At 52.4% G+C, this 12,197-nt stretch overlaps 3 protein-coding genes across 4 annotated transcripts; 2 read left to right on the top strand and 1 right to left on the bottom strand.

The window, feature by feature from the left end:
- The first annotated feature begins 2,275 nt into the window (after positions 1 to 2,275).
- On the top strand, positions 2,276 to 4,288 carry J3458_019635 (uncharacterized protein). The gene has a single exon (XM_007809546.2). It carries the CDS (start codon positions 2,479 to 2,481, stop codon positions 3,295 to 3,297), a length of 819 nt encoding a protein of 272 aa, XP_007807737.2. The 5' UTR covers positions 2,276 to 2,478; the 3' UTR covers positions 3,298 to 4,288.
- Positions 4,289 to 4,319: 31 nt separating this feature from the next.
- Positions 4,320 to 8,637, bottom strand: J3458_019634 (uncharacterized protein). 2 transcript variants are annotated; one of them, XM_066121604.1, is made up of 4 exons: positions 6,395 to 8,637; positions 6,169 to 6,322; positions 5,566 to 6,123; positions 4,320 to 5,515 (listed from the first exon to the last, which is right to left on the bottom strand). In XM_066121604.1, the coding sequence occupies exons 1-4, from the start codon at positions 7,559 to 7,561 to the stop codon at positions 5,220 to 5,222; spliced, it is 2,175 nt and encodes a 724-aa protein (XP_065973220.1). In that variant the 5' UTR covers positions 7,562 to 8,637; the 3' UTR covers positions 4,320 to 5,219. The 2 variants fall into 2 exon arrangements, with proteins under 2 accessions (XP_065973220.1, XP_065973219.1); XM_066121603.1 differs by having other exon boundaries at positions 4,320 to 6,123; positions 6,395 to 7,692; positions 7,759 to 8,637.
- Positions 8,638 to 10,969: 2,332 nt separating this feature from the next.
- Positions 10,970 to 11,786, top strand: J3458_019633 (uncharacterized protein). The gene is made up of 2 exons (XM_066121602.1): positions 10,970 to 11,065; positions 11,138 to 11,786. The coding sequence occupies exon 2, from the start codon at positions 11,207 to 11,209 to the stop codon at positions 11,720 to 11,722; it is 516 nt and encodes a 171-aa protein (XP_065973218.1). The 5' UTR covers positions 10,970 to 11,065; positions 11,138 to 11,206; the 3' UTR covers positions 11,723 to 11,786.
- Positions 11,787 to 12,197: the final 411 nt, after the last annotated feature.

Below are 12,197 nucleotides of genomic sequence, written 5' to 3'. Positions count from 1 at the left end.
ATTAGGAAAGTCTGGTATGGACAATCCAATAACTCGAAATCTTGATCCCTGTGATTCCCTTCACATACAACTCTCTGGTGTAATCCTGCGCCGAGTCCACCTGTTTAATCTTGCCCGTGCATTTGTCCAGGTGCAGCCAGTCTGTGCCATTAAAGGTAATGTGCGTCCCTTCTGGTTGTTGCTGAATTGCAATATCACAACCGTCATTAGCCAGTGCTCCATGTTTCATTACATTCACTCTACTTCACGCAACGAGTGAGGGACTGCGAAGTACTTACATAGGAATAACGATCTTGTCGTGTGGTCCCACCGTTGCATTGAGAGCCCATCGGATAACAATGTTGTACTTGTGAAAAGCCAGAGCACGAACGACAAATGCATAATGATTCCAGCCAGTGTGGGCCAGCCTCATAAACTTGACTAACTCGGCAGAGGAGCCCCGGCAGCTCTATGAAGCCATTGACACCAGAAGCCGGTCTTGGTATAAGACCACGTCAGGGGTGAGTGTCTTGTTTTCGAGAGCAAAGTCTCCATTCCAAGTATTAATGTAATTGGTAGCCACTTTTGCCGATTACACCCGCTGCCCAAAAAATGGATGAGGCGATCATATTTTCAATATGTCAGGAAAGATATGCGGACTTGAGATTTGAGAGAACTGGGGAATCGACGGCGCGTTTTTTTTTTTTTTTTTAAAAATAGTATAAAGTACAAATTACGTCTTGGGGCGCAGAAAGTAATCCCCTTCCGGCTGGGACTGTGTACATTTATGTATTTGGATCCAGATTGAGCCTCAAGGTCAGTTGTCGTTACTAGACTCACCGCCGCTCGTCTCTTGGGCACGAAGAAACCGAGCAGTGTGCTGCGCCATAGCAGCTTCACGACATGTCATAATGAAAAACCTCTGTTGGTTCAGGTTCAGGCGGTTTCTCAGCAACTCGCATTCGCTCTTAGCAGAGCGACATGAAGCGAGCCGCATTGAGAAGAGCAAAGACAGTCTTGCGTGCCGTACAGGCCACATTGTGAACTGACAATCTACCTGCCTTTCAGCACGAGGAAACAACACATTCATTGATCGGTGTTCAGTACTCTCAGATCCGAACAAATCGCTGGTAATGGCCGCTCTTTGAGAGGTATAATTCAGTAGGAGAATGTAGAGTTCCTGTTGAGTTAGGCTTTACGTGTGCCCCCTCGCCAGCCAGCTTGCGCGACAACTCTTGCCGGCAGGCCTGCATGTGCATGTGCTCCTCTACTGGCTACGTAGGTAGTTAGTTTTGCCGTGCCCCTGTCTGCAATTACTGATGAGCAACTTCCACCGTTTGACAATGGCATACAAAGTCGTGCTTCCTAGACCTGGCAGATTCTGGAACCTCGCAGCCAGAGTCGGACACAACACCAGCTACTGGTGACGTAACCAACTAGACTCAAAACGAAGAAGGAGATGGACTTTGCCCATCATCGCTGTCAAACCTGCTGTCTCCTTCTTTGTGCAATCTCACCCAATCGTGCGGTTGCCTCCTGGCGCTCATTTAGGCGGCTACTAACCAAGACCTTGGCCGCGGCCATGCCTCTCATCAGTCGCTATTTTGCATCAATTGAGGAATGACAGACTACAAATACCAAGAGCAAAAGCGATGCCGCCTTCTCATCAGTATGGTGGCAGATGCTGGATACCGTCGTCTTGGAACGGGGCTGACAATGGTCGCCGGCTCTCAAATATAGACTCTTTGCAACACCACCGCATGCTTCATATCATTGTAACTGTTGGCAGGAACAAATTCAGGCTACAAGTTATTTTAAGCAAAGTCCTGTCACTTCACCCCTGTTTCCAAGGGAAATGCATATTCGCCCACCGATCGGCGATCCAGCGCCTCATATACAGACTATTTGAGTTTGGCTTGCATTTCTCGGGGTAGAGGCTGTGGTACAAAGTTACTGCGCAGCTCATGTTAGAAGCTTTGGCGTCAATATTGCTGGGATGAATGGGTTCTGTTCTTGCAGATTTTTTCCGTCCCAGTGATAGCACAGTACGTTCACATGGTTAGATTAGCCATGGTCAACAAGAAGGTAACACGGGTGATTGTCGTAGCCAAATCGAGCGCCGTAAACATTCCATTAATTTTGCTTGGGATCGAAATTACGATTCCGGGTGCGCTGGGATATGAGATCCAGCATAAAGAGGCATCTTTTGTGGTAGCCGTCGCCGGGCACTAAATGCGTTTTTGTTTGGACTCAACTAGTATTCTTGTAGGAGCTATTGAGACTTGTCACATGTCAGGTGCTCTGCTCTCACGATTGCCGGTATCCGTCTCCATCATGATAGACGTGGAGAAGGAAGCAAATGGGATGGCATGGGTGCGGGGGTCTCAACCTCAAGCCATTACGTCAATGGTGTCAATCTGGTCTGGTAACTTATAACCGCGCGGCACCCACTACCACTACTCGTTGGAAGCTGCGTGGGTTAGGGTTAGGACTCACATCATGACTCTCCATCGTCAGAAACCACCAGCCCAGCTCCTCAAGATGCCAGACGCGCCCGTCTTTTACGATCCAGCCTCTCCCAACGAACAAGCGCCTCCACTTCCCTCTGCTCCCCTCCAACAGCTCTCTCCCCAGGCCGTCTTCCAACCGCCACTATCCCGTCGCGGCACTGGACCCGGTCTGATCCTCCTCCTCCCCGAAAATATAGAAAGGAGCAGGCGTGAAGACAAGCCACTGGACCCCGAACCCGTCCAAAAATGGGCCGAGGAAGGCTTTGCGGTTGTTGGCATAACGGCCTCGTCCACTCCTATCCAGGCAATCACGGACGCAGTTGAGGCTTTGAAGGAACATGACAAGGTCGACACAAAGGATAAAATCGGCATCATAATATATGATGCCCCCCAGAACGCACTCACATCTCACTTGCCCCCGGAAATCGCGTGTATAGCCACATTCACAGAGCACTTCCCATCTCAATCCCATATTCCCACGTACTTTCACACATCCAACACTCCAGAGGGACATACAAAGACCAACAATGTGACAGTATCAACGTATCCCAATACCCAGAAGCACTTCATCCTACCCGGCTCGGCGACTTACAATCCTCCCGCCGCGAATATTGCACACACACGAAATTTGGTGTTTTTGAAGAAACACATAGGAGGCCCGGTGTTTGATATTGAGGCTATTTGGGAGGAGCATACCTACTGGGAGTTTGAGAGGAGGAGCGTGGCCCAGACAATGGCTACCATGGTCGTACGTGCCTTTATCTGCCTTTTTTGTCTTATCCTTTTGTGCAACCAGCAAGGTTACTAAATAGTGTAGGCCGAGCCATACGTCAACCATGTCCCAACGGTAAGGCACCAACCAGATGAACCTTTCAAAGGCGCTAATGTGTATAGATGACGGGCGGAATGGGGCGAGAGGCCCTGACAAACTTTTACAGAGACCATTTTATCTTCTGGTAATTCATCCTCAGGCCTCCCCTGACCCGTAATTAGCAAGCCTGCTCATGGCAACTCAGTAACCCGCCGGATACCGCCCTTCAACCGGTTTCCCGGACCATCGGCGCTGACAGAGTAGTCGGTTCGTCTTGGACAAGACCAGTCCCGAGTATTCCTGCACGTAACATGCTAACCAATACAGACGAGTTCATCTTCACGTGCACGCATACATTGCACATCCCGTGGCTGCTGCCCAACATCCCCCCTACCAACGTCGGACTAGCTATCCCCATGCTCGGGGTCGTCAACATCCGCGGCGACAGACTATACCACGAACACATATGGTGGGATCAGGGGACGGTGCTTCGGCAGCTGGGGCTGTTGCCGACTCATTTACCCGGACCGGAGGGCAACGCGTTGAGACTCCCTGTGGCAGGCGCCGAGTGCGCGAGATTGCTGGCTGATGAGACGGATGGGAAGAGTAACGGGATGATTGAGAGGGTGGACTAGCAGTTGTGCATATACTTGCCCGGCAAGTAGGTATCAGTCAATGCTTGGCGTTGGACTAGAAGCATATTCTGGCACAGACTGGCAAACAGAATGTACCGAGGATAAGAAATACACCTTGCGTCTTGAAAGAAATGCACTCGACAAGATGTCCTAAGCTCGCTCCGCGTGCAAATCAGACGAACCTTCAGAGCCCGCCGGCGCACACACCCATGCTGTATAATACCATGAAACCGCAAATCAAACCAGTTGACCATTTGACGTCCATAGTTGCAGGCTACTTGCTCACCTTGCCGTCCCTCCCGCTCCCCCTTCCCTTCCCACTCACCGTCCCCGTCGCATCCCCGACCTGAACCCTCCGCCTATTCACCTCTGGGATCCTGTAGCCCCGATCCCTCTCCGGGCGATTCCTCTCCCAGAAATCACTCACCTCCGTCTCCAACTTCCTCCTCCTCCTCGTGCCCTCCTCCTCACCCCCCTTGTTTCCCCATCTCACCCTCCCACCTAGATCAACCACCTTGATGACCACCGGGCCCCAAATCTCAAAATACACCCGCCGCACCGCATGCCGATACCGCCTGTCTACCCAACGGAAGAGCCGGCGGGCGCTGGTACTAAACGCAATGACCAGACTGGCCAGCACCAGGAATGCGCTCGAGGGAATGGCAATCATGCCAATCGTCTCGAGGGACAGGTTGTTCTCGCCGCCCCATTCCTGCGTGTTCATGCCAAAGAGGCCCGTGAAGAAGGTGAGGGGGAGGAAAATGACGGTAAAGGTGGTAAAGATCATGACGCTCCGGGACTGCGCGCTCGCCAGGTCAGCGTGGAGTCTGCTGAGGCGGACCTCGTCGACCTGCGCCTGGCGCTGCACCATTTGCAGCAGCTTGTCGTAGTCGTCGCGTGTAGAGCGCACGCGCCGAACCATCTCGTCTGCCTGCTGGGCGTACTCGCGCAGGCGCTTGAGCGCGTCGGTGAGAAAGGAGCGCCCGCTGGCGGCCTGCTCGCGCAGCCCGGGCCGGCTGTAGATGGAGTGCATCGACGCGACTACCTTGGACTGCCGCTCAAACAGGTGCAGGAGTGTCTGGAGCTCGTCCTCCATGTCGCGAAGCTCGAGGAGCGCAGAGGTGTTGTCGCGGTTTTCGCGCTCGGCGCGGCGGCCCTCCTCCTTGTGGCGCCTGCGGATGCTGCGGGCGCCGTTTTCGGCGGGCTCGTAGTCGCATGCCTTGTCGCGGAAGCCCTCGGAGCGGAATTCTTTGAGAGACGAGGTGAGACGCTCGGTCTGGCTGGTTAGGCTGCTCGTCTGATGGCGTTGGGGGACAGGTCTGAGGTGGGTGGGCTTACAAGCATGCTGATGGCTTCTTCAAAGATTCGAAACACCTCTAGGTCTGGGTGCGACGACCGGTCGAGAAGGACGCTGACTGCGTGGAGGGCTGCCAGGGCGGCCAGGTCGTGCGCGTTCTCGCACTGCCTCGTGAGGTCGACGTTGACTTCGTTGAAGATGCTGTCGCGTAGGTCGGCCTGTTGGTACAACGGTCCTTCTATGGGATCGCTTTCTCTCTTGGGGAAGAAGGACACGACAGTATCTATGAGAATCAGCGCCCCTCTCCTCGACCTTGACAATGGTGGTGCCTACGCGATTGCATGACCCAGAGCCACAGCTGGTCAACCATCAACACATTCCCATTCAACACTCTGTCCTCGTCGTCGTTCATGTCGCGCCGCAAAAGCCGCTCCCGCCAACTACTGCCTGAGCTCCGCTCGCTTCCACCGCTCTCCGAAATAGCGGCGTTACTCGAGCCCTGTTTGCTCAGCGCGAAACCTTTTGTATCGGGCGCTGGGGTCCGCTCCTTGGTGAGCTTGTACAGCATCTGATCGTCATCACGCGATCTGGTGTCGCGCAGGGACGGATATGCATACTGGTCCAACGTTCGTCGACAGTTTATCGGTGGATCGTGACCGAGATACTCCCAAATAACTTGGAGTTCTAGCGAGTCAGACTTGGCAACCGTCTCCGGGACAGGGTGCGCGCGGCCCTGTGCGAGACGCTGAATGATGGTATCCCGGCGGCGGAGGAGCTTCTTGTAAGAGTCAAAGTGGAGATACGGAAGAAATAAGCAAGTGTAGGTAGAGTCGCCGCTTCGAAGGGGTGGTGAAGGCGACTGGTTCCCGATGGATCGATGTCGAGGAGACACTACCAAGTCAGCCGGCTGTGAGCTTCGGGGCGTCAATGACTTACAGGTTCTAGGAGCAGAAAAGTAACATCCCGGCTTTGCGTAATATGCGTAATGCTGCGCATGCCTTCCCCTCGTATGTCTCGTCATCCAAAAGTCCTGTCCGTACAGCGTGGAATAATCCTTCTTGTACGACACTTCAAGAGACTGCAGAACACTCTACAAAAGAAAAGGGTCAATACTACGGTGTATACGCTCCTCTGAATGTTTTCCCATTTTTCAGTAACTTACTTTGACCCAAGTCGGGTTATTGAACGGAACATGCACCCATACGAACTTGCGGCTCTTGACATCCGGCTTCATAAACGCCATTGGCGCCTCGTCGGCAACCTCGTCGGCAACCACAGCTTCTGGCAGTCCCGGCGATTCCATTTCCTCGTCATCGCTGGCCAGGACGTCACCGATCGTACTGCGGCTTCGTGGAGAAAACGGCGGAAAGTCTCTGTACTCGAGGCGGGATCCGTCGCTGCCCAAGCTGAACGAGCGGCTCATCGAGCGGCCGCCCATACGGCCTCGGAGTGGCGGCGAGAGACGATCTACCGCAAGGTCTTGCTCCATGTCTGCTCTGACCAGCGGCGAGGGCCTACGAATGGGGCTCGATTTTGGAGAAATTGCTCGTGATGGGGGAGTTGTCGGGCCACGGGGTGTGGTCACCGGTGTCGAATGGGGCACTCGTCCAGCCGAATCCAAAGGTCGAGGAACCGGCGATGCGGGAGATGTTACAAGTCGCGTGCTGGACAGGGCATCTTGTATCCCTAATGGATTCTTGATCGTCATTGAATCCGGGGCGGCCGGCGGCACAGGTGCAGTCTCCCCTTCTTTCTCGATGTGCGACGTCCGTCCACGAAGTCGCAAAATCCTCTCCTCCTCCGGGCTGCCTTCCACCTCATTCAGCCGTTCGCTCAAACACTCATCAGGGCCCTTGTTCAGAAACTCTCTCAGCGGTAGTCTGGTGCTCCAAGCCCTGACAATCGGACACTCGTCACCTTCATGCTGGCCTTGACTCGGCGGCGTGTCGTCAAAGAACCCGTGCACCTCGACATTTACCTTTTGTTCCAGTCCCAACATCCACTGGCCGCTGAACTCTTTCGCGCTCACATTCGCATCCGCGTGGCAGACTTGGTGCGCCAGCTGTTTCAAGAACACCTGCAGGGTATGCACATTGTGTCGGCCAAAGGAAGCAATGTTGGCGTGGTCGCTTTGTAAAGGGAAGATGCGCTCCTGTCGCATGCCCAAAATAGCAGACTTGATGGATGTAAGCGGTGCCGTAAAGTCTACATCTCTCGACTCGGACCCGGCCGTTGCGTTGCCCCCAGAAAGACGGGAGTCGATGGTCTCATAAAATGTCCATACTTGCAGGTCATTTGATACGGCTTTGAAGTCTTCGTCGACGCGCATGAGGACGCTGTTGCCCACACGGAGATGGTCCGTCACCGAGGTAGGAAGAGGCGAGGATAGTTGCAGCAGGGATTGAATGCTGCATGCCAAACTGGGTATGGAAAAGTAGCTCGAGCCTTGATGCGGTGTTCCTATACATGGTTGGTATCTGCATATTTCTGGAACCCATCATGGTGGAATCATTCTAGACGACTTACCAAAAAAAGCCACTCCGTAGCACTGCCTTACAATATTCTCGTATCTCGCATCTCTGCTTGCCTTGACAAGCGCCATCTTCACCACCAGCCCGCCGAGACTATGTCCAATAAACAGGATTGGCCGCTCATCATTCTCCATCTCCCTCAGATGCTGTAAATTCTGCAAAAGCTCATCCGCAAGAGTATGAAGAGTCACTCCCTCCTCCATCTCTGGATGCTCGTACAGCAGTATGCGCGCCTTGTCCGCCTCCCGTCTGATGCCCTGTCTCACCCACGAAGGCGTTGGTCGCTCAGCGTCATCCTTCACTTCCGCGTCTCTCATGGAAAGAGCACCATAGTAGCGGCTCATGAGGCCGTCGCGGTTCCAGCTACGCAGGGGATGGCCGCCCGGGCATGGAACGGTTATGATGTCGACCGTGGTTTTGTCATGAGTGAGATGGCCCTCCGGGTCGATGGTGAAGCGTGGCTGGGGGCTGTCATTGTGAAGAGCGCCGTCTTGTTTGGGATTTGAAGCCAAAGAAGACGAAGAGTTCTCTGACGGAGGCGACGGTGGCCGCGGCGATTGTAGAGGTGCGGCGTCTTGACGGGCGAGGCTTGGTGGACTTTCAGGATTGACGGCGAGTGAGGAAGAGTCGCGTGCCACGGCGGGTGAAGTCGCTGAGAACATTGCCCCTTGTTGTATTATTGTTCCGTCTGGTGCTTCACGTGACCTTGACGCAGTGCCTGTGTTTGGTTCGTTCCAAGTCAGTGGCAGATGTGAAGCCGGAGTTGCTCAAAAGTTCGAATCGTTCCTAGGCAAAAAATAATAAAAGCTCCAAGTTGAGAAATAATAAGTCCGAGACCCTTCACCTTCACATCCTCCGCCTCGAGCGAGTCGAGTCCATCACCTGCTCTCAATCGTCCCATCCCATGCCATGTCATCACGCCCAAAGTCACGACGCTCCAGTGCAACCGCGCAACCGTCCACGACTCGACTGGTGTATGGCCATGCCTTGTTTTACGCATATTCGATCCTCGAGAGTAGCATTTCTTGCGCGCGGCGTCAATGTTCCAGGGTCGGGGCCAGCTCGTGTGAGACATGGGCGCCACCCCGTGATGCTCGTGACCACATCACCGATTACGCCCGCGTGGCCGGGAGCCCGGTGACCTCGGCCTACCACCGGCCTACCACCAGCATGCGAAAAGGACTTTGCAAACCAGTTGACCTGTCTGGTTGGATTATCTTGGCGCTACTCCCACGCCAACGACAAACAATCCGACTTTTGAATCTCGCTTTGCACTCTGCAATATAACTGCCGCGAAACAGCGGGGGTCCATCAAGAGCAAATTAGGCGTCATGGAAAGAACAGCTCATGCACGGGCGGAATGTTTCAGTACGACCTTTGCAAGGCGACACAACGCCCGATTCTGTGGATTGCGTTGACAGAATCCAAGCGTAGTAAACACACAACAGATAGACACACATCCACCACCTTCTCCCTGGTAACCGTGACACAGCCTGCTACCTCTTCTTAATGGTCCCTTCCCGTCAGAGAAGGTTTTTGCTGTCTTTTGTCGGAGAACTTTGGAGTATTCATCAGTGAGCTCGGGTACGGAGATGTCAGGTCGCATAGATATCTCTGCGAGGACCTTGTTCGTGGCTACCGAGGAAGCACGCCGGAACTCGTGTAACGTGTCGTCGAGATCAAAGCCTACCCCTGATTTCACGAACATCCCTTTAACCGCATCTCATAAGCTGAGTAGGAGCGAGACGGCCGCGAGTACCAATACTGTAACCATCTGTTGAGCCGTACATGAACAAAGACATGCACCAACGCTGCTTGTGGATGTTGGTATTGACCCTAACACCAAGAACACCAAAGGCTCGCGTCCCCAACAATGGCAAATGCCAAGATAGATTGAAACATGGTTTGAACACTGCACAGACGCACAGACGATGTTGGCCCAAACCATCACGTGCATGGCATTACAACGGCATTGTTAGCAGGCACTGCCCATATCGTAGATTTATCCGTCTGCACTAGACTCCTTCATTTCAGCAAGCTTCTTTGCAGTACACTCTTCTGTTGCACCACCAGTTTTTGCAACCAGTTGTACATCTCTCTCTTTTTCTCAACATACGCTCCGAGACAGGACTTTTTTTCTGCAAACGATTACTCAGTAAATGACTTGACGACATGGCTAATCTTGACGAGGATGACTGGTTGGAGGAAAGATATGCCGAGTTGATCTGGTGGTCATCAAGCCTCAATCCCGACAAGGGCCCGGCCTCTCTCGACTCTCTCTTGCGGCTTCGCCCGGATGTTAGTGATACTGTGGCGAGTGCTCTTGATGGTCTTGAAGCTGCCCTCTCTGAATTCCTAGAGATAGGAACGAGTCTCTATCAAACCAATCTTGTCGTTATCCATTTTGCTAATTCATCTTATATTAGCGTTTCATCGCCATATATCAAACGAGGTGGTGCCGGATCCGTACCGCGAACAGCGATTTCATATCAAGTTTCAGATTGGTATCCCCCTTTGCCTCCAGGCCACCAATAAACGAGGTGGTCTGAGATTCAGGCACAAACGTGCCGGTGATGACGTAGAAAAAGCTGAAGCCAAGTATCAACGTTCTCCAAAATATTTAGGCGAGTACGAGGCTCTTTACGGCAGCGATCCCCGAATTGGGGAGCACGGAAGGCTCAGACTTTTCCTCACCAAGATTGTTCTATGGACTGGGTATACCAATGACCTAATCCAGCGCCTGGCTCACATGATCCACATATCCATGGATACAATCGGGGTGATCACCCCGATACATTGCTACCAAAAAGCGCCTGGCGTGTTTCGAGCTTAGTTTTATAATCCTCTCAGATTAAATGTATTCAACGTCATCTCATCGAAGCTAATGTAGTAGGACGAAAGAAGCTTATCCACGCTGGAAGCGTCTTCAATCAACAGACTTTGGCCCAAAGAGATCCTGAGCTTCATCAAGAGCAAAAAGCTCCGACGACTCAAAGATAGGAGACAACCAGAACATATCGCCTGCTCTTTTACAGCCGTCACAGGCGCCACTCATCTCAGTCTCGTGAAGTGGAGAGCAGAAGTGGAAATAGTTCTGCGACTGTGCCGGCGACTGTCCAATTCTAATTTCAGCATTATTGGCGCTCTAGAACCTTAGCAATCAACAAAATCAGCTTCTGCAAAGATGTCAGCTCGGGTGAAAACGCTAGACTATCCCAAGTGTCCGGCTAAGAATGGATCTTTCCGATGCCCGTTTTGTCCGGAGGTTCTCTCCGAGAAGTACGAAGAAAATGTAAATGGCGGTACGTTTAAATATAATTTTTGTCATTGCCGGGTTTAGTTGAGCTCAACGACGCTAACGCGAATGGTCCAAGAGCACATGTTGCGCGAGATGTTGACGCTTACGTCTGCGTCCATGAGGACTGCGAGGCCCTGTATGTGTCATGATATCAATGGATGTCACACATGCGAGAATGCCACTCAATAAGGAAATGGGTTCGTACCAGGTGCACCTCAGGCGTTGGTGGTGCCTCGGCCGTTTCCTTTCAAGATCCCACTGCCTGAAATCCCACATTCTCGCTTCACACCTCGATATCGAGCACTCTGCGATTGACGATGTGATGGATGTGGGCAGACGAGATGCAGGAATCCATAGCGTTAGTTGCCCTCTTTGTCGACCGGGACTGGTCACAAGCGACATGGGTGAGGACGAAGATCACGAAAACCCAATCCTCTTCAAGTTTCCCGACCGCAAGCTCGGGCTAGTAAAGCTCGAAGAGGATGAGAACATTACCACTCGAATCCACGAGTTCTCCCTTCATTCAATTCCTTGTATTGATTATAATGATCGGAGAGGTCGTCAAATTCAACCGTCAGGACGCAACCGGAAATCACATTTCAGGGTTCAAAACCAGGACAAGACATGCAATTGTATGACAGCACCGAAATTTGGAAATTAATAAAAGTATAGACTTAAAGCTTTTCCACCTGCTGTCTTTGGATCTTAATAGAGTTCCCAACGCCCATAAGTTTCTTGCCAAGCTTCAGTCAATATAAGCCTGGTATCAATGACTCTCAACTGTTCGGTTACGAGATTCTGCTAGCTGTAAACGAAATTCGGTCGGAATTTCCGAACTTACTATAAGACTCATAAGCCTAGGAGCCGATATTTGTTAGTCCAGCAGACTTGCTGGAAGAAATCGGGTGTGACAAGGGCTCGTTAGAGGGCTTGAAGCAAAAGGGCTCAATTCAATGATAATCTTGTAGGATATCAAAGGTCCTTGGTTCCTCCAAGCTAGAAGGCGAGGGGAGACCATCTTATATACATGAAAGGAACGGCCCGTGCCTAGTATGCCCCATAGTTCTCGTGATCTCCTTGTGTAACAAAGGGCTTCTAATCCTTGCTTGACCTAATCCGTGTGACATCGGGGACCA

Source organism: Metarhizium acridum, assembly GCF_019434415.1.
Source record: "Metarhizium acridum strain ARSEF 324 chromosome Unknown scaffold_568, whole genome shotgun sequence".
Classification (NCBI taxonomy): Eukaryota; Fungi; Ascomycota; class Sordariomycetes; order Hypocreales; family Clavicipitaceae; genus Metarhizium; species Metarhizium acridum.
The sequence above is the reverse complement of the archived record's forward strand: the minus strand, read 5'-3'. Positions and strand labels throughout refer to the sequence as shown.

Coding starts and splice junctions, on each gene's coding strand:
- J3458_019633 (XM_066121602.1), top strand. CDS start 11,207: ATGATATCAATGGATGTCACACATGCGAGAATGCCACTCAATAAGGAA.
- J3458_019634 (XM_066121603.1), bottom strand. CDS start 8,425: ATGTTCTCAGCGACTTCACCCGCCGTGGCACGCGACTCTTCCTCACTC. Junction 7,693..7,758: donor CTACGGAGTGGCTTTTTTTG/GTAAGTCGTCTA, acceptor AACCATGTATAG/GAACACCGCATCAAGGCTCG. Junction 6,124..6,168: donor CTTTTCTGCTCCTAGAACCT/GTAAGTCATTGA, acceptor CTGACTTGGTAG/TGTCTCCTCGACATCGATCC.
- J3458_019635 (XM_007809546.2), top strand. CDS start 2,479: ATGACTCTCCATCGTCAGAAACCACCAGCCCAGCTCCTCAAGATGCCA.